Here is a 22520-nt window from a genome sequence, read left to right as displayed (position 1 = left end):
GGAGCCGGACTTCGCCCCTGACTTTAACTGCAGGAAGACTCCGCCCGGACCCCTACAGGAGCCGGGCCTCGTCCCCGACTCCGGCTGCAGGCAGACCTCGTCCGGACTCCTACGGGAGCCGGACTCCGCCCACAACTTCAACTGCAAGGAAGACTCCGCCTGGACTCCTACGGGAGCCGGGCTCCGTCGCCAGCTTCAACTGCAAGGAAGACTCCGCCCGGACTCCTACGGGAGCCGGGCTCCGTCGCCAGCTTCAACTGCAGGAAGACTCCGCCCGGACTCCTACGGGAGCCGGGCTCCGTCGCCAACTTCAACCGCTGGTAAGCTTCATCCGGACTCCTACGGGAGCCAGACTTCGCCCCTGACTTTAATTGCAGGAAGACTCCGCCCGGACCCCTACGGAAGCGGGGCCTCGTCCCCGACTCCGGCTGCAGACAGACCTTGTCCGGACTCCTACGGGAGCCGGACTCCGCCCACAACTCCGACCGCAAGCAGACTCTGCCCGGACTCCTACGGGAGCCGGGCTCCGTCCACAACTCTAATTGCTGGTAAGCGCCGACCGGACTACTACAAGAGCCGGGCTCCGTCCCCAACTCCAACCGTAAGGAAGACTCCGCCCGGACTCCTACGGGAGCCGGGCTTCGTCCACAACTCCAACTACTGGCCACAGTAACAGATAACACTGCTCCACTCCCTGCGGCGGACCCTACGCAGCTCCATTACTTCCTGGCAAGCCGTACTAACGGCCACGATTCTGCTCCACTCCCTGCGGCGGACCCTACGCGGCTCCATTACTTCCTGGCAGGCCGTACTAACGGCCGCGATTCTGCTCCACCCCCTGCAACGGATCCGGTGCGATTCCACCACTCCCTGACGAGTCACGACAACTTACGCCGCTCCACTCCCCGCAACTGATTCCACGTGGCGAGCTACGACGATAGCCACGATTCCGCTCCACTACCCTTCGCAATAAATTCCTCCTGACTATAGGCGGCCCACTACCAGACGGTTACGAACGTCGCTATCAGTCTGTTGCATCCTCCGCCTATAAAAAGGGGGACCCCAGATACGTTATTCTCTAAGCTCTCATTTTTTACCTAGAAACTCTGCTAAAATTTTTGTTCGAACACTCCATTCTTGTTAAGGCAGAGAACTGACTTGAGCGTCGGAGGGTCTTGCCGGAGCAACCCCACCTCCGGTTTAGACTTCTTTTGCAGGTCCCGACGGCGACCGCGACTCCCTCGACTCCAGCTTCTCCGGCGCTGGCGGATTTTTGCACCAACAGAAATTATCTCATATATCTAATACAATCTCAGACTTGAATAGTGCTGCACATCACCATCTAAGTTGTAAGTTAAGTTGTTCCTTTTTTTTAAAAAAAAAAAAGGGTTACGAAGCATAGTCATGATTAATCATGCTAATGCTAGATACAAAAGACAATCTTGAAATAATTCTTTATATGTATTATAGCAAAACATGAGCATATCTCAAAGTAATAATTGAACTATTGAAAATGAAAACCAAATTACAATTAATGGGATATATGATACCACTCTCAATGGTCAAACATGAAATAAAAAGAAAGAAAAAAAGATGTTACTATAATGTCAATTAAGTTGCTGATTTGTTAGTCTACCAATCTACCTTTGAGTACAACTGACTACCCTTGGCTGCTTTCTATTGTTTTGCATATGCCTGTCAGACTTCTTATTTGTTTGATTGGGTAGGCACTATGAGGCCTTGTTTATCCAAAGAGCCTGTGCTTTCATCAATAATTGATCAAATGTCTAAATTACCAAAGAGGCTGAAGCTTCTCCAGTTTATACCACCGTAGGCTGCTTCAATTTAGTCCTGCACGAGGTTATCAGTTGTTTGAAAATAGATTTATAATGCTTAATTACTGATGCAAAACCATGAACTTTATAAAACTAGATTTTCACAAGAGCAACATGAAACCAAAACTAAGAAATAACAATGAGAAGCATGGTAAACAGGGGAGAAGCAGAAAGAATTGCTTCTTGCAGTTTTCTCCATCTCTTTTTGTCCCCCTTTACTTAAGAATGACTGCTTTATGACCCAAAATTCATGGCAGATAAGTTGATAGAACTTATTACTTAACATCATAATATTTAAAAGAGCTAGCTAGCATTACCCATTAGAATATCAATCAAACCATATCAGGCAATTTTTCCCATCAAGATAGAGGAGCATAAGTCCAGTCATGCCTAGATAGATCAGCATTTCCATAGGCCATGATGGTACAGAAGTTCCAGCAAAGACAACCGCTGAGATGTATCAAACAAGTGAATAAGCATATAGTGCATGCAGTGCTACTCTCTATGAGCCATCAGAAGAACAGAATGACAGATGGCAGAAACCAAACATGCATAACATTTTTAACCACAATGATGAATATGAACTATGAACTACAGCACAACATTTACCCTCAACTCAGGTTCTCATAGAATATTATTACCTTTTCACTTTACCATATTCCTCCATAAGTACAATCCCCTATGGCACCAATTATTGGAACCGAGGAACGCATAACAAACCGAACCACATAGTCAGTCAATATGATACAGACTGCAAACTAGGATGGTTCATGGTCTTGGTATTGGTTCGTGTCGAACTGGTGTGAGCCAGTCCTTAACAGACTGAACTGCTTGAAACCACTCAGTTCCAAACAGTTCGGCTGAGCAAGGGTCCATTCTATTCAGGATCTCAATTATTAAAGGAGAAAGGTGTAACACCTTTTTCTCTCTCTGTTTCAAAATAAGAGAGAAAGGAGGAGAGGAAAGGGTGAGAGTGAAAGCATAAACAGGAGGTCTAATCTAGGTTTTTCCTTTTTTCCTATTACACCCCAAAAATAGAAAGAGACTGAAAAGAATGAAGCATCATGAAAAAAATTGTATTTGACATAATTTTATGATATGTCACATATCTTAACCAAATCTACGCAATGGTATTTTTTTTATTTTTTGATATTTATTTTATTTTTTCAAAAATTGAATATTTGGATAAAATTAATAGAAAAAACAAACGAGATAATATATTCCAAAAATAAATATCACACTCATGGTCTAACATGCCATTAGGATGGGCTACCGATACTATAACAGGATGGCACCGATACAGGATCGAGTATAGAGATTGCAAACCTTGTTTCTTTGTTGATCCCCCTTTTTTCCTCCATCTAGTCCATTCTCATCAATCATGCTAAAAATTTTGCTTAAAAAGATGGGAATCCTCCTTGTTATTGCAAAGGAGGATGGATAAAAAAATTCTCAGAAGATCCTGACATGGTTCACATAAATCACATTTTCTTATAAGAAAAGTCATATCCTTTTACCCTCAAGGCCACACATATATCCCCCTTGCCATTGAACAAGAGACTAAATAAAATCCTCAAAAGATCTTAGCATTTGTTCCCATAAATCACATTTTCCTACAAGGAAAGACATTTTATTATTTTACCCTTGAGGCCATGTAAATCCTCATCCAGAATTTGAATGAGGCCACATGTACTACCAAGACAGGAGGTCCCAAGGAATCCCCATCAATAGTTCAAATGGGACCAAAATACCTCCTGGAAGGTGGTCCACATCTATACCTTTTATGTATGATATTAATATTCAGTTTTGAAAGGAATTCACCGATATAACATGGAACACCTATCTGAAACTTCAAAACAAAAGCCAACAATGTACTCCATAAACACATAAATGAGTTCAAAACATCAATTAAGAGGATCAAATAGAAACTTTAGATTAGCAAGTATTCAAAGATCAGCATTTAAGAATCTTCATACTAATCATAAATTTTAAATTGAGGAATCCCTTTAAAATCTGAAATAAATTATGGGGTCCAAATCCAAAAAAGCAATAATTTTTTGCGTACTAACTAGCATTTCAGGCTATCAAAATAGCACTTAATTCGAAAACATGCCAAACACAACTATTCTCCTAAGATTCATCACCAAAAGGATACTTGGTCTTCAGGGTTTCTGAGGACCATTTTAAAGGTCACTGAGTTTTACAGTTTCAAAGGAATGTCGGGGTTTTAAAGGAAAAGCCACTTTAAAACACTAAATAAAACTCCTAAGCCTCTCGTCCATGCTCCTCCCCTCCATCTTCTCCTTTTCCCAGTCTCCTTCCTAGCACCTCCTTAGCTAGTTCCCCACCTGCCTCTATATACAGGAAGGTAGGCCAGCTAAGTGGGGCCCATTAAGTCACTCAGCTACGTAGGTCAGTTCCCTAAGTAGGTTGGCTCCTAAGACCATCCAGGCAAGTCAGATAGAGAAAGAAGGTCAAGCAAGTGGTGGCTCAGTATTTTTAGGAAAAAAAAAAACCAACAAGATCCTCAGCGACAACAATTTATTTACATGAATATCATTCATGTAATTGTCAACATTACATGTATATAAAGAAAGTTCCCCCCATTTGAGCTCAATAAAATATTGAAAAAAAAAAATCAAATCCCTTAAGAATTAAAAGTTGGTTACTCAGTTTTAGTTCAAACATTAGATTTTTAACTTTGGGTCAAATTTCAACTTTTAAATGCCAAGGAATTTCCTAAATCTTAAGATTTTATAAATTCTATTATGCCAAAATACTGCTAAAACCCAAAGTCCGGTAAAAAAGTCTCTTAATCACCAAAGTGTATCGCTTATTTCAATATAATTTAGCACTTGGCATATTGAGAGAAGGCCCATAGTTTAATCTTACACAAAACATACATATTTGTCCAAGTACAAAGGGCTATTACACTCAAACCATAGTCAACTATTAGTGGCCACGTCATCCATCTTTTTATATATACATATATAATGTATTGAAAATTATAACACGCAGTCAATCTTGCTTTTTTATTAGAAAAGCATTTAGTGTTCATCCAACCATAATTAGTCAGTCTTCTGATTTATCAAGTTCCTCAACTAGTCACCCACTTTTTGGCCATTGTACTCTTTTAGTACAAATACTTCGCAGCCACAAAAATCAACCGTTTTATACAACAGTATTTGCTTATTCCCCTTACATCCATTGGCCTTATTTTGTGCTATAGACAAAGGCATAGGCCTTATTATTTTTGGCTCCGCTGCTTGGTTATTTGCAAGAACAATCCTTGTTCCACTTTAGGTTTCATCACCACTTGGTAAGGAGGTTCACCATCTCAAGAGACAAATCTTCAAAATAGATACTGCTTACATAATTTATGAACCAAATGAATACTTTTCACTGGAGCTATAATCTGAGACATCTTTTAATGCACAAGGGACTTGTGTATTATTTCTACTAATTTGGCACCCAGCTATTGTCAAGGATGTCAAGAAAATTTTGTTTCCTTGATTTTAGACTATAGAATAATATTCCTAAATCTGCCTGATTGTATATTCCTATCAACCTTGATTTCTGATGTAAATATTTCTTAATTGTTTGATGTAAATATTCCTATAAACCAGTCCTGTAAATCAGCCTGATTGTACATTCCTTATCAGCCTTGATTTTTTGATATGAAATCCTTGCAAATCAGCCTGTTGTATTTTCTATATTTGTATTTTACCTCTATAAGTTCATGGCCTGAAAACTCAATTGAGGTAGGCAATTTCAAAATTCTCTTTGCATCCTTGACATTGACATGGTATCAAAGCAATTTCGGTGGTGGTGAAAAAAAAAGAAGAGGAACATCTTGTGCTATTCTTGATTGCAGAATTTGTTCCAGTTCTGTGTCAAAAGTAGTTAACCCGGTGCCTCAGTTTCTTGGGGCAATTTTGGTCTGTTCCTTTCTTGACTATGAAGCTAATTTTAGTTTGTTCATCTTGATTTAGCACAGCAATAGTCTTGACTCTTTTTTGGAATTTTTCTGATCTTTTGGGTTGGATTCAATCTTTTAGCAAGATTTCTCTTGCTTATTCTAAGTTTGTCTCTATTTTAGTTTGTGGAAACCAACTCCTTGTATTTCAGATAGATTAGTTCTCTTATTTCCACTGCAATATTTAGGACTTGTGATTTTGCGTACTAACTTTATTATTTCATATATTGATTCTAATGGATATATAAAGTAAAACAACAGTTATTCCTATCTCTTTTAATAGAAAAAATTACTCATTATGGAAATTTACTTTGAGATGCTTTATTATGGGGCAAGAATTGTGGGAATATATGGATGGCACTGAATCAAAGCCAAAAGATTCAGACATTGATGCACTAAAACAATGGAAAAAAAAAATAATGCAAAAATCCTGAGTTGGATTATTAGCTCGGTGGAACCCCAGAGAGACATCAATTTGAGGGTGTAGGATAATGTTGTACAAATATGGAATTCATTAAAGAATATATATTATCAGGACAATGATGCACAGAAATACAATCTTGCCATGAAAACCAATGGATATACTTAAGGCACCAAAACAGTCCAAGAATATTATTCGGAATTTATGAATCTATGACTTGAATACAACTCTATTATATATGAGAAACCCTTACCAGCAGCTCTTTTTGTTGTCTTGAATTACAGAAACATAATATGCGAGATCAATTTCTCATGAAGTTTAGATCCAAATTTGAGATAGTACACACCTATTTCATAAATCGAAAACTGGTGCCTAATTTAGAAAATTATTTTCAAGCAGTTTTACGAGAGGAACAACAAATTCTTTCTTATGCTAATCAGAAGCATCAAAAAGAGATTGATGTTGCCTTTGTCGCTAGTAGTATATCTAAACCACGTAACCTTCAAAATGTCCAGTGTTTCTCATGCAAGAAATTTGGATATACTGCCAAAGACTGTAAGGTCTGTAGCTATTGTAAAAAAAGGGACATATTATCACTGAATATCGACGACCCCAAAACAAAGATGTTAGAACATTCCATACCAACATTGGTGATTCTTAAGGTTTTTCATCCAATCTAGCATCCGCTGACAATTAGTCTTCTGTAATAGCCACCTCCCTAATTACTACTCAATCAATCCAACAGATTATTCAGTCAGCCTTATCTGTTATAGGAATTTCAAGTATAACCTGTTCTAATAAATCTTGATATATTGACTCTATTGCATCTAACGATATGACCTCCTCACCCACTAATTTTTATTTTCAATCTTCTTATGATGGTATCTCTTAAGTTGATACTGCAGATGGTTCCAGTCTAGATATTACTAGAAGTGGTAATATTCATTCAACATCTTTGAATCTCAATGATGTATTTTTTCATCCTCAAATTGTCCACTAATTTAATCTCTATTGGTCAACTTGTAGAAAATAATTGTAAAATCTCATTCTCACCCACTGACTGTTTGATACAAGACTTGAAAACTGAGAAGTTGATCGAGAGGGGGCGTAAAGACAGATAACTCTTCACTTTGACTCAAGCATCTCATAATAACACTGTATTTTCTGCTTCTTTTAAAGACGACTCCAATAAATTATGGACATTATGGCATAGGAAATTAGGACATCCAAATTTTAATAAACTATCCATGATGTTTCATTCTGAATTTTTTGGCAATAAAGTTACTCCTCCAAAGGAGTTTTTTTGTTCTAGTTGTTGTCTTGGTAAAAGTAAAAGTCTTCTTTTTTCAAATAGTACTCATATCTCCACTAATGCATTTGCACTAATACATTCTAATGTTTGGACTGCTCCCATGATTTCAAAGTCAGGATATAAATATTTTGTTACATTTGTTGATGACTATAGTCGATAGTCGTTTTACTTGAGTTTATTTACTGCGCTAAAAGTCAAAAATTTTTGTAGTTTTCAAAATTTTTGTGTCGATGATTGAAAATCAATTTAAAACTTAAATTAAAATTTTGCATTCTGATTCAGAGGAAGAGCATACGTCTAATGAGTTTTAAGTCTTCCTTCAAGAAAAGATATTTTATCTCAAAAATCATGTCCTCACACTCAACAAATGACGTGGTTGAACGAAAGCATCATCATATTCTTGATGTTATCTGTACCTTTTTGCTTGACGCTTCCATTCCTCCTTTTCTTTTTAGGATGAAGTTGTTAGAACTATGATTTTTTAATTAATCAATAGGTCTCTCCTATTCTTGCAAATGAAAGTCCGTACTTTCGGTTGTTTTAAAAACAACCAAATTTTAGTATTCTGCATACTTATGGGTATGTTTGTTTTATCCATCTTCCACTTCTAAAACGTAATAAGTTTTCAGCTCAATCAGCACATTATGTTTTCTTTGACTATGCAATAAATCAAAAAGATTTTCGTTGTTATGATCCACAAATCAAACACATTCACATTTCTCATAATGTTATTTTTTGTGAAAATCAATTTTTTTATGAAAATTGTTCAGCTTCAATATTGCATTTATTTGATGATTCATCATCCTTGAATTGTTTTAAACCAGTTTTGTTTATAAACAAAAAATGTCTCTAGTCAATCCGCCCTTCGCTCCCTCCAACACTTTACAGGATCTGATTCCAGCATCTCACCTTTCTACTTCTCCTTTGAAATCTTAGGAACCTATTCTCCATAGATCATCCTATATCCGTCATCCTCGAGCTCGTTATGCTTTCTTATCTTCATCAACAGCATTTTTATTAACCTTGTCCTCAATTTCAGTTTCCACTACTTATAATCAGACTGTTAAAGAAGATTGCTGGTGGTAGGCTATGGATGAAGAATTGAATGCCTTACCACCAATACATGGGATGTTGTTCCTTGTCCACTTAACATGACACTAATTGGCTGCAAATGGGTGTATACTGTGAAACTCAAGTCTAATGAATCTTTAGATCACTATAAATCTTGGTCGGTATCTTTAGAAAATCGATAAGAATATCGTATTGATTATTATGAAACATTCGTCCTAGTTGCTAAAATAACATCTGTTCGCACTGCCATTGTCTTAGCAGCTTCTCATAGTTGGCCCATTTACTAGATGGATGTCAAAAATATATTTTTGAATGATGATTTAATGGAAGTGTATATGAAACCTCCCAAAGGGTTGTTTGTTCCTTCATTTGACTTTGTTTGCAAGCTGAAGCAATCTCTCTATCGTTTCAAACAAACTCCTACGACTTGGTTTACTAAATTTCGAGGAATGATTCTGTAGACTGGATTTCAACAAAGCAAATTTGAATCCCTCCATGTTTTTACAAATAACAGCAAATGAGATTATTGTTCTACTTGTTTATGTCGATGATATATTAACCACAGGAGATGACTCTTAATGTATTCAATATATAAAACAGATTTTACGAGACTTATTTCAAATGAAAGATCTTAGACTTCTTAGTTACTTTCTTGATCTAGAAGTTCATCAGACTATTCAAGGTATCTTTGTCAATCAGTATAAATACTTGCAGGACCTCATTGAACTTGCTAACTTAACAAATACATCTACAGTGGATACCCTTATGGAAGCTAATCTAAAGCTTCATAGTGATGAGGGCAATTTGCTCCCTAATCCTACTTTTTATCGGCAACTTGTTGGCTATCTTATCTATCTTATTTTTACTCGATCTGATATTTCTTGTGCAGTAAATATTGTGAGTCAATTTATGACCTCTCCACGTCATCTTCACCTTGCTGCTGTCTATTGCATTATTCGATATCTTAAAGGTACCTCTGAACGTGGACTTTTTTTCTCTCACGGGTCATCATCGACTTTAACTGCTTATGCTGATGCTGATTGGGGTGGTTGCCTCAATACTCATAAATCCACAACTGATTGATGTGTTTATTTGAGACAAAATCTCATCTTTTGAAAGTATAAGAAATAAGATAGGATTTCGAAATCTTATACTAAAGCTAAGTATAGAGCAATGTCTTCAGCCTGTTTTGAAATTGAATGGTTGCATAGGCTACTTACAGAACTTGGATTCTCGCAATCTGCACCTACACCTCCAAATGCTGACAACACAAGTGCTATTAAGATTGCTAAGAATCCAGTTTTTCATAAGCAGACTAAGTATATTGAAATTGATTATCATTACATTCATGATGCTTATGATCGAAAACTTATTTTACTTTCCCATGTGTCGTCCAAAGATCAAATTGCCGATATATTTACCAAGGTTCTTTCTTCTTCCAGACATCAATTTCTTACTAACAAAATTATTGCTGGTTAATTCACCACCATCAATTTGAAGGAGAGTGTCAAGGATGTCAAGAAAATTTCGTTTCTTTGATTTTAGACTTAGAATAATATTTCTAAATCTGCCTGGTTGTATATTCCTTATCAACCTTAATTGCCTGATGTAAATATTTTTTAATTGCCTGATGTAAATATCTCTATAAATCAGTTCTGTAAATTAGCCTGATTGTATATTTCTTATCATCCTTGATTTCCTGATGTAAATATCTCTATGAAGTAGCCTGATTATATTTTCTATACTTGTATTTTACGTCTATGAATACATGGCCTGGAAGCTCAATTGAGGGAGGCAATTCCAGAATTCTCTTTATGCTCTTGACATTGATAGCTATAACCTCGTTGGAAATTTAAAGTTCCATCTTATAGAAATAGCCTAACAATCTGCTTAAAGAATAGCTCTCATAATAACAAAGTAGTAATATAACTATACTTATGCAATCTTCATCTCTTCCCTCTAAGTAATTTGTATTTGGCCCCATATATACAATCGATAATTTATACTTTAAATATTAGCATGCATATTGCTTACATCTTAGCAAAGCATGCCCTCCCTTTATCTATCATGAAGCAATGCTCAGAAGTCTTTTTAGGACCACAACCAATTTTAGAGAAATAGAAGACCTGGTTTCAGCTTAATTGGAAGCATCAAATAATGTTATCTTATTATATCAGCCAATTCTGTTTCATGTTCCCAGTGAATAAAATTGAGAAAGGTTTTTGAACAATTGAGGCTTCATGACATGCATACTATTTGGTGGCTTGATAACACATCACAACTGGAGTCATCTAGTGGTCAAGCATACAATGATGGTGTTGCCTTACCCCAAGTTATTCTTTGCAATATTTAGCTGGTTGTTCCCCCATAAATTCTTATTGTAACTGACCATAGGCACTTCTCATTCTCTCAACGAAAGGGTGCACATAGGGTACGGTATCTAAGATAGAAAGAAGAAAGAAAATACCATTTTGAAGTTTGCAATGACATATGACCTAGTATTAGCTAATACTTGATTTAAAAGAAGGATAATCACTTAATAACTTTTAAAAGTGGGTATAATACTAGTCAAATAGACTTCTTCCTTGCTAGAAAGATTGATCAAGTTTTCTATAAAGATTGCAAAGTACCGGGTGAGAGTTTAACAAGCCAACATAGATTGATGGTTTTGAATATGTGTATTAGGAACTGGAAAAGGACTAAAGAAATAGGAATCAGAGAACTAGGTGGTAGCATTTACAAGGAGAGAAATAAATGACTTTTAGAATAGAATGTTGAAAAATGAAAAATAGGGTTTAAATGGAGAAATCAATACCATGTGGGAAGAGATGGCTAATAGTATTAAAAAAGTGGCTACAGAGATATTAGAAGAATCAAAGAAGAAAGGATCATTTGGTAATGAAACTTGATGGTCAAATGAAAAATTTTATTTGGCAATTAAGGTTAAAAGAGAGTGCTAAATAATACTACATAGATGTAAGAATATAGAAATGCATGAAAGCTATAAAATAGCCAAGATGGAAGTTTAGAAGGCAGTATGAGAGACTATATTCAAATGTATAAAGAGTTATATAGCATGAAATTAAGGATGGGGAGAAAGATATCTATAAAATTATGAGACTAAGAAAAAGAAAAATTAAAGACTTGACTTAGGTTAAATACACAAAAGATGTAGATCAAAGTTGTTAGTAAAGAAGGACAAGATCAAAGAGAGCTGGAGAAATTATTTTGAAGATCTATTCAATGGAAGTCATGTAGATGATTTAGGATGCCTTACTATTTCTTTGAGGATAAAAATATTACGTGTAGAATTAGGGTATCTAAATTCTAAAATAAAGGAGGCTATGATAAAGATAAATATAGAAAAAATGGTTGGATCTGATGGAATCCCTATTTATGTTTGGAAGTGTTTAGATGATATGGAGTAACTTGGTTAACTAATTTGTTTAATTAGCTTTTAAAGATCACAAAGATACCTGATGAATAGAGAAAGAACACCATAATACCAATTTAAAAGAATAAAGGTGATATTGAAAATTATTCTAGCTATCATAGTATTAAATTCATCAAGCATCCTATGAAACTTTGGGAGAGGGTGATCGAATAAAGATTGAGGTGTGACACAAAAAATCAGAGAGTCAATTTTGTTTAATGCCAAGAAGGTCAACTATGGAAGCTATTTTTCTTCTTTTGAGAATATAAAGGAAATACATAAAATAGAGGCAAAAACATCATATGACTTTTATTGATTTAGAGATCATACAATAGAGTCCCTAGAGAAGACTTATGATGGATGTTGGAAAAGAAAAAAGTTTCCATTAGTTAAAATAATATGATTAAGGATAACCAGTTACTGGAATGAGAGCTACTAGTGGTAGCTGTTTTCAAACACAATAGGTTTATTACCAAGGATCTGCTCTTGGTCCTTATCTTTTTGTACTAGTTATGGATGAGCTTACTAGGAATATTCAGCATGATATTCCTTGCTACATGCTATTTATAGATGATATAGTTTTAATAGATGAGACTAAAGTAGTAAAGATCTAATATCTCTACATCTTTCAAAAAGGGTGGCTTTAAACAGAGAGGAATAGAGGAAAAGAAATCACATAGCTGACCCAACTAGTTTGGGGTTAAGACTTAGTTACTTGAGTTGAGTTGTAAGAGAAATTGTGTTTTAGAAATAAGAAAAAAAAAAATATATCGTAAGCTATAGCTGAAACCATTAGGTTTTTCAATTGTTAGAGTGAACTTTCCGGAGAAGGCTCTCAATGACGTAAAGGCTGATAAAAAGTTGGAATTTTGACCTAGAGTTTAAAAGAAATGATGTGGCTGTTTACGAGGCAGGGTGGGTGAGAAGAAATGAGTAAGACAATCTAGTGAAAGGAGTAGAAAACTAAAGGTAAACTGTTCAGAATTTAACCAAGAATTAGACAATTAATAATTTTTTGTAGTTTTAGAAACAAGATGACCTAGAAATCATTTGCAGTGTTGAAGGATTCCGCCCCTTTAAGAGGACTTATGCCAACAGAAGCAAGAGAACTTATCTCTTAGTTCAAGCTCTTGAAGTGTTCAATTAATAGAAACCACCTTCCACATACTAATAAAATTAGCGACAAAATTAAGGTCTCTCATGAGTAATTTTGGTGCTTCCAATGAACCAAGAACACAATAGTATCAACTATATGCACAGAAGAGGGGAAAAGAAAAGAGATGCTCGTAGTCTGGTCAAAATACTGAAAAAATATAGGAGAATTCTCTTAGAATAGTTTGTGTCAAAGTTGGTTCCATGTATGCATTTGGTTTTTTTTTTTCTCTGTATTTTTTTTTGGAGGGAGGAAGGCTGGGGATAATATTTTAGCTGGTACCAAGATTATAGCAATCAATATCTTTTAAACACACATCATAGTTGTGTGTGATGTTAAGCCCAACCAAACTTTAGGTAGGCTCGCACAGGTGGTTCACTAGTTTGGCCAAGGCATGGGTTAATAATTCTTGATCAATTGAAATTTTGGTTTGGCTGGACTTCAATGCAACCTACCCAACCTAAACCCGATAATATATATTTCCAAAACTAGAACACTAAACTAATCCTCCTTTTCTCTTCTTTCTAATAACAAGACAGCTAGTTTCTATAATCTCATTGTCCAACTCTCCTCTCAAGGTGCATCATCTCAATATTGTTGGGAGGATCCCTCACGAGTGCGGAATATAAATCCCCGCCCAAGATCGCAAACACTGGTGATGATATAGATACCACAAGAAGAAGAAAGATACAATCAAATAACATGGATCGGCTCAAGAGTTACCTTCACGGAGCATGCAAACTTCACTATGAGAGAAAAAATAAATACAAAAGGAGATCACACCCTCTCAATCCTCATGCATCAATCTCTTTCTCAACGAGAAGCACACAAAAAATCCTCACAAAGCTCTCAAAACCTGATAAGGAGACTCTCTAGCCGCCTCCTAAAATCCTCAACCCCTTTTTTTTGCTCCACAAACCATCAGGCCCCACTAAAAAGCCCTAAAACCGACTCCTATTAGGACTCCAGAACCCCTCCGACCATTCGATCACTCCCGCATGCGTCCAAAGCCATCCAATCGTGCACATCCGTGAGTGGACCGCACATAGACCATGTGAAACCGTGCGTGGACCGCATGAGGCCTGCGATGGACCACACCTCATGCTTGGACCTCACGATAGACCGCACCTCGTGCGTCTTGGGCCGCGCGCTTGTGGGCCTGCACCATGGGATTCTCCATCTTAAGCCTGCTACTATGGATGGAATTTGAGGCACCAAAATCCAACAACCTCCATCTCAACTCGACATTCAATCTCCACATAACTTTGAGAGCTTCTGGATAATCTCACCCCCATGCCCTAGAGCAAATACCTGACTGCTCATGGACGGACAAACATGGGAGTCGATTCAGACCGCTCGATCCCATCTCCATCATATGCTGTGACCTACCTGACCTGAGATCTACTCGAGATAACCTCCTGCGGCAATAGGAACTTCACCTGTGATGTCGCTTGTCATCCTTCCGAGTCTTCAGTCTCATGCCAATCTACCTGTACCTGGAGCTCCATCTCATGCTAAGCTCCCGCTGGCACTTGAAGCTCCACCTCCTGTTGAGCTCCTTATCAAAAGGTAATATCCTCCATACTTCTCCTTCATAACAACCTACTGCACGCATAACCTTCAAAATTTCATCATCAGCTCTCCATCTGTAGTTGCTTGAATTCAGTCTGCTTAGTGAAATCAGATTACTTCTGAAACTGGATATGTATCGGACCTCATCTTATTTTTTCACTGCTCCATCATGTGTCTGCAAGCTGACTGTCTCAATGTCCTTAATCATCCAGCTCGATCCATCCGACAAATGAACAGTACTCTCATTGCTCTTTAAAAAGTCAAACAGCTCCTCTCTGCAACAAACATAATGCGAACATGCTGAATCTAAAATTCACTAAGGGGAAGTAGATATCTTATCTGAAACCAAAAGAACATCATATTTTTCAATGCCGCAACTTTGGATCATTGCCGCAGTAGCCTTCGTCTGATTCCTAAGCTGTGGACAATTTCTGACTCGATACCCCAACTCATCACATCGGTAGCATTTGATCTTACTGAAGTCTCTCGACCTGGATCTGGATCACCCACCTTGCGATCCTCTGTCATTTCGTCCTCTATCACCACCACCTCCAATCACCGTCAAAGCCTAGCCACCGTCTGAACTCAAAGTTCAATTTTTCTGTCTAAGAACTTCGTTCTGAAAAAGTACAGAAGTGACCTCGTTTATCTTGATGGTGTTTTTCTCCATAAGAAGAGTAGTCATCAAAGACTCAAAAAAAAGAGAAGCGATGAAAGCAAGACCAACGTCCTGATCTTCTCCTCAACCTTCTCACCAATGCTTAGGAGATTAGTGAGGATCTTCTGAAAGTTGCTGAGATGCTTCTGCATGTTGTCCCTCGCTCATCCGCAGCTGATAGAAGTGCTTCCAGAAAAAGAGAGCATTGGTGAGTGATTTCGCCATGTACATCTCTTCAAGCTTCGTCCATATCGCCATCGGAAAAATCTCGTTAAGCACATGAATCACCACATCATCTGTCAAATACAAACAGATTGTACTCACCATCTGCATCTGAAACAACCTCCAATCCTTTTCCTCCATGATAGTCAGCTTCTTCTCACACAAGAGAGCATCAATCAATCTTTGTTGGATAAGGACATTTTTCATCCTCACTTGCCATAGGAAGAAATTGCTCTTCCTATCATACCGGTTGATCTCTATCTTGATTGAGCATATCTTCTCCATCTTCTTCAGTTTTGATCAATACCGTCACAACCTGGACAACCGCGTGCTATGATATCGCTTGTTGGGAGGATTTCTCATGAGTGCGGAATACGGATCCCTGCCCAAGATAGCAGACACTGGTGATGATGTAGATACCATAGGAAGAAGAAAAAAAGAGATACAATCAAATAATATAGATCGGCTCAAAGCTTACCTTCATGGGGCATGCAAACTTCACTATGAGAGAAACAAATATAAGAGATGATCACACCCTCTCAATCCTCATATATCAATCTCTCTCAATAAGAAGCACACAAAAAATCCTCACAAAACTCTCAAAACCCGACAAGGAGACTCTTTAGCCGCCTCCTAAAATCCTCAACCCCTTTTTTTTGCTCCACAAGCCATCAGGCCCCATTAAAAAGCCCTAAAACTGACTCTTGTTAGGACTCTAGAACCCTTTCGATCGTTCGATCACTCCCACACGCGTCCAAAGCTGTCCGATCGCACACATCCGCACATGGACCTCGCATAGACCGTGTGATGCCCGCGGTGAACTGTGCCTCATGCCTGGACTGCACGCTGTGCACGCTGGATCGCGCATCCTGGACCACGCGCTATGGGCCGCGCATACTTGCGGGCCTGCGTGCCTATGGGCCTGCATCATGGGCTTCTCTGTCTTGTGCCTGCTACTGTGGGCTGAATTCAAGGCGCCAGAACCCAACAAACACTAAGCCCTATACCAGTGCCATCTAGTCACTATGTCGGTACATTCGATATGGAGGCCAATTCAGCATACCAAGTGTCAATAAGCCCTCAATGCCGTGTATCTATACCAAATCGGTAGGTACAGTATTCTTCGAATCATCCGATTCAATACAGTATGGCGTACCTTGCCCCCTCTCCTCTTTTCTCATCTCCCATCTTCCCACAACTCTGCATCTCCAACAACGAACCTCTGTCCACTAGTAGCATCCAATCTTATCTATCCACTATACTCCACCATCTCCAACATTCCAAGCACGTTGCCCATTTGGCAGCCCCTTGTCCATGGTCAAGTCCGCAACTGACCCTTCTTCTAGGTAGATCTCTACTCCTACCCTAAGCCCTCAATTCTCCCTCCCTCTCTTCCCCCTCTCTCTCGATTCTTCAAGCTCTAACCCTGCAATTTCCTAAATTGTAGAGGATTTCCTACCTGAACCAACATCTGCAGTGGTGAGGAAATATAGTGAGTGAGCCCCAACTCTCTCTCTCTCTCTACCCTGCTTCTCACCAGCTTGCTTAGGTGATTCTTGCTTAACTTGGCCAACCTAATCAAATCCAAGCCAACCTAACCGAATCCAACATGATCTAACCCACGCATGAAAGATTAAGTTCACGTTGAGCTCATATTAAAGGCATTGAGTCACAAGTTAGGTCAGGTCGACTTTTTTTTTTTTTGGCTTAAATTTGGCTTGAGGTGGCGTCAAACTTGATAGGCCTAAGTTGCAGCCCTAACTACAACTCACTTAACGTGAATTTTCATATTATTGCTTGACTTTGAATATTCATTTCTTTTATTTAATCACAACTCTCTCCGTCAATTTGTTCTCTCATTAAAGGCCATACCAGCTCACTTTTATACAAGGTTTTGCACCTGTTTCATTATTTTTGTTAACAGTGATGATGCAAGCAACAGCTACCAAGATCTTGTCCTTTTTTTTTGTAACTAGGATGGGTGGACCTAGTCAAGCCTATCCTCTCATTTATATATTATATATCTAAAAAAACTGTAACCTTTTTTTAAGCAAGTGACTACATACAAAGCCATGTCAAAGCAAATATAATTTTCAAGAACCAAAATCCTATTACAAAAAATTTCCAAGCAATTTTCTTGTGAAAGGATTTTAGCACCCATGTTAAAAATTTAAGTTGACATCCATAAACATAGAAGGTCTGCTCTAATAAAATGAAAAGAAACATTGTGATATCTCCAACTGACTAAAAATCTGGAACTTCAAAAAAAAATAACAGATTTAGTTTCTCAAATGAAGTAAATTGCTGAACATTTTCAAATATCTGGATAAATGAAGAAGACATAAAACTAAAAAGATAGTCTCTCCAGAAATTAGAAATTGGAAAAGAAAAAACTGGAAACTAAAAACTCATATGGTATAATTTGTCTTTATGTGGAGTTAGGTGCTACCTTGAAATGTTAACTTTTGTCGTATATAAAACTGAAAGTTCACTCCTGCTTCCCTTGTTCAAGCATTTCAAGACCAAATAGGTAATAGCTCATTCAATATCTGAAATAAGGATTCCATAAGATTGTCAGCTGTGTTTGAATTTTGAAAGAAAGATACATATAAGAACTGAGAATAGCTTAACAATTTTATATACTTTTCCAGCTTACCAGTTAATACATGTTAAAAATCTGAAACGATTGCGGCTGAAAAAAAAATGTATGCTTCCCTTGAAGAGCATAAATGACATTGATGGACAAATTGGCTCAGCAATCTGTCGCTTTGCATCACTTAGCAGATGCCCATCTTTTGATTCCTCCATATTTCCAATGCCTCAGCATTTAACAGAGGAAATCAAAAGCAAGGAAATAATCCTCAGATCGTTGGTACATCACCCACTAAACTCATCTCAATGCAGTTCTCTTCTTTGGACACTTCTCTTGCCAGGATAACATAAGTTTGGAAAGTTGGCTTATAATCCTTGGCTTCCATGATATGAAGAAATTTCATGCACAGATCTGGCTTTCCATCCTTCAATAACCCATCAATGAGGATGGTCCACACGATCTCATCAGGATTCCAGTGCTGCAAAAGCATGTTTTCAAAAATATTTTGGGCCTCTTCCATCTTATCAATTTTGCAGAAAGCACAAATTAGTGCCCTATAACCGATTAGACGAGGCTCGAAGCCATGTGCTATCATTGTATTTAAAGTTTCTAAAGCAAGATCTACTTGGAAATAATTTGAATATACAAGTATTAAAGAATTATATATCCCTTCATCTGGAGATAATCCCTGGTCACTCATACCTTTAGCTAACTGATATGCCTCAAACCACCTTCCTTCTTTGCATAATCCACACACCAGAGTGCTATAGATGTCAATATTTAGCTCACATCCACATTCTGATAATTTTATCAATAGACAAGATATAATCTCAAAATCTGTAGCATTTTCATCCATGCTACAACTAGAGACTGCATCCGGCAAAGCTGCAAGTTTCTGTCCCATCAACTGGTGCTCCTTCTGCAATCCTTTCATCAGAACATGATAAGTCCGATAGTTGGGCTTACATCCAGCACCAACCATCCTTCTCAGAAGTGAATAGGCAAGATCCATCCTACCTAACATAATATAACCATCAAGCATAGAAGTATAAGTGACCTGATCAGGAACTAACCCTTTTTCTTCCATTTCCTGGAACAGCTTCTCAGCTTCCCCAGCCTTGCCTTCTTGGCACAACCCACAAATAAGAGCACTATAGGTGTGGATATTGGGTGAGCAGCTTGTCTTCAGCATTTCGTCCAGGATCTTCAGTGCAAGCGATGTGGCACCATTCTTACACAACCCATCAATCAATGCTGTGTAAGTGACAACATTGGGCAACAAACCTTGTTTGACCATCTCCCTAAATAGTTTCTCTGCTTCTGAAAGCTGATTTTTCTTGGCAAAGCCATTAATTATAGCATTATAAGTAAGCACATTTGGTTTGCAACCACTTTTCTCCATCCTGTTTAATAAGGCCAATGCACTATCAAGCTTCCCATCCTTGCAGCACCCATCTATTAGTGCAGTGTATGCAACCTCATTTGGGCTCAAGCCACGTTCCAGCATTTCTTCAAATACTTTGTGCGCCAATCCCAGTTTCCCCCCTTTGCAAAACCCATTAACAAGTTCAGTGTAAGTCCATTCATCAGGCTCACATCCATTTTCTTTCATATGATCCAGCATCCTAATCGCATTGTTAAGATTACCCATTTTGCAATACCCATCTATGATAGTGTTATATGTCACCTGGTTTGGTGAAGGACCTACTGTCAGCATCCTATGGAAAAGAACCATTGCCTTCTCCACTCTACCTATCAAACAGAACCCCCTTATCATCTCATTGAAAGTTTGTGAATTTGGTGGGCAACTATGCCTCTCCATCACCTCAAAAACCTTTAGAGCATCTCCAATTCTTCCTGCATTACACAAACCATTAATCAATGCGTTATACGTCACCATGTTTGCCACCAAACCATCCCTGACCATCTTGTGAAACAACCCGACTGCCACCTCAAGCCCATTCAATCGACATAGCCCGCTGATTAGTGCCGTGTATGTCTGAACATTCAGCAGGCATCCCCTGTTCCTCATGTCAACAACCAAATTACAGGCCTCACTCATCCGCCCACAGCTGCAAAGCTCCACAATTGGAACGGTGTAGGTGTACACCGTTGGCTCAATGCCTCTCTCCACCATCTCTCTCATCAATCCCAGAGCGTCATCCAACCTCCCCTTATTGCATAAACCATTAATCAGAGTGGAGTATGTCACTGAGTTTGGCTCGCATCCTTCCTTAACCATCAAATCGAACACCCCAAAGGCCGAATTGAGGTCTTGACTCCTGCAATGACCTAGAATCAACGACGTATAAGTAAATGTATCAGGCTTCAGATCACACTGCAAAATCCTACTCAAAATCAATCCCGCCTCCTTGACGTTCCCATTCTTGCACAAGATATTGATCACAGTATTGAAAGTCAACAGATTTGGCTCCACACCACTGCCCAGCATCTGGTGATAAAGATTCAGAGCGACGCCGACCATGTCGAGCTTGCCCAGCTGGATCAGGAGCGCATTGCAACCAAAAAGACCGAACCTAAATCGTTTGCTGTTCAAGAAATCCATCACCCGGATCATCTCCTCTTTGCTTTGGCACGATCTGACCATCTGGACGGCGACGCGGTTGGCAGGGAAGAACATGCGGGCGGCGAGGAGGCGGTCAAGAAGCGCGAAAAAGCAGTCAAGGCTGCGTTTGTGGGAGTGCCTCTGAAAGAACCAGCGGAAGAACTGGAGGGCGCGGCGGGGGTCGTGGTGGGAGCGGAGGACCTCGGCGGCGTCGGCGGGGCCGAGGCGGGCGAGCTCGGGGCTATCGCGCCACCGGGGGCCGGCGAGCGTCCGGTGGGCCTCGGCGACGAGGAGGGAGGGGTCAGGGTCCGGGGACTGGGCCAGGGAGGAGAGGAGAGAGGGGCTTGGGATCTTGAGGAGGAGGGCAAAGCTGGGGGAGGGGAGGCGGGCTCTCACCATTGGAGACGACGATGGGGGGTTTCATCTCATGAGCTTCGGCCGCGGTGGAGGGGAGCAGCGGAGAGACGGCGGAAACGAGAACGTGGTTTTTACCAAAACCACTAAAAATAGAAAGGAGAACGTGGTTCCGCAGAAGCGACGGCTGGGCGATTCTAGGCTTCGAGGAAAGACAAGGCGAACGGGAGGAGGCTTTTTGTCTGCGGAAATTTGTTATGGCTGCTAACGCTTTGTTTGGATTGGGGTACACGACAGTTCATAAGGGAGGGGAGAGGAGGGTAATGGAGGGGGAAAACAGGGGAGGATAAGAAAATTAATGAATCTTTGGAAAGAGAAGGGAAGGATAAAAAAAATATGTATTTTATTTTTATTTAAATAGAGGAGTCAAGAGAGAGATAAAAAAAATTTTATATATATATTTATAAATATTTTTTTATTAATAGATATATTATTTAATATTTATGATATTTTGATAAAGATCGTGAATTTCTGTCACTCAAATCTATCCAAAGATCGTGATATGTGGATTTATGTGAGAAGCAGTCTGCGAGCGAAGAGACGGCTATAGGATTTCTGAGTTGTGCGAAAAGTAAAGGAGTGGTTGGAAAGATAGAGTATATAATAGTCTAGTTGTAATTTTAAAATTTTATTAAGGATAAGTTAGAAAAATAAAAATTAAGCGTGAATCTTCCTCTCCATTACACCTCAAATCGGAAGATACAGAAAATTGAGTAAGTGAGAGATATGGAGGGCTTGAGAGAAACGTTCTCTACCATCTTTTATCTCTCAAAAAATTTTACAAAATAGGGGTTTATTCTTTACCCTCCCCTCCCTTCTTTTTATGAACCCCTGTGCACCCCCAATCCAAACAATCTATAAGGGGGCAAGGGCGATCAAACGAGGGTAGGGTCGAGAGGGGATTTAGGTTCGTTTAGCTGACTGGAACTGGCTGGACCAGATCGAACAGTATCTCTATAAGAAATATTTTATCCATTATAAAAAACACATCCTTTCAACAGATTGGACCATATAGTATAATTAATAATAAAATAAATATTTCATACAACTCAATTATTTTTTAAAATTTTTTAATAAAAATATCTTTTCCATCCAAGATATAAAAAATCATAATAAACCAACAGGATATTATATAAAGACACAGGAAGTCATATATATTGTTCAAGATATCATATAATAAAAAAAGCAGACTATTATTATATCATAATATCTTATATGATATTTCGGATAATGTTATGACATTTTATTACTTGGTATGATATCATGTGTAAGTAATATTACTTCTTGATAATTA

At 38.6% G+C, this 22520-nt stretch overlaps 1 protein-coding gene across 4 annotated transcripts; it reads right to left on the bottom strand.

The window, feature by feature from the left end:
• Nucleotides 1-1507: 1507 nt before the first annotated feature.
• On the bottom strand, nucleotides 1508-21489 carry LOC105061489 (uncharacterized). 4 transcript variants are annotated; one of them, XM_029260814.2, is made up of 4 exons: nucleotides 18310-21489; nucleotides 18103-18202; nucleotides 2153-2285; nucleotides 1508-1851 (listed from the first exon to the last, which is right to left on the bottom strand). In XM_029260814.2, the coding sequence occupies exon 1, from the start codon at nucleotides 21209-21211 to the stop codon at nucleotides 18515-18517; it is 2697 nt and encodes an 898-aa protein (XP_029116647.1). In that variant the 5' UTR covers nucleotides 21212-21489; the 3' UTR covers nucleotides 1508-1851; nucleotides 2153-2285; nucleotides 18103-18202; nucleotides 18310-18514. The 4 variants fall into 4 exon arrangements, with proteins under 4 accessions (XP_029116647.1, XP_073105426.1, XP_010943853.1 ...); XM_073249325.1 differs by having other exon boundaries at nucleotides 18949-21489; XM_010945551.4 differs by lacking the exon at nucleotides 2153-2285.
• Nucleotides 21490-22520: the final 1031 nt, after the last annotated feature.

Source organism: Elaeis guineensis, chromosome 15 (assembly GCF_000442705.2).
Source record: "Elaeis guineensis isolate ETL-2024a chromosome 15, EG11, whole genome shotgun sequence".
Lineage (NCBI taxonomy): Eukaryota > Viridiplantae > Streptophyta > Magnoliopsida > Arecales > Arecaceae > Elaeis > Elaeis guineensis.
This window is presented reverse-complemented; position numbering and strand designations above follow the sequence as displayed.

Excerpts from the sequence above, each read along its gene's own strand:
- LOC105061489 (XM_029260814.2), bottom strand. The coding sequence starts at position 21,211 with ATGGTGAGAGCCCGCCTCCCCTCCCCCAGCTTTGCCCTCCTCCTCAAG.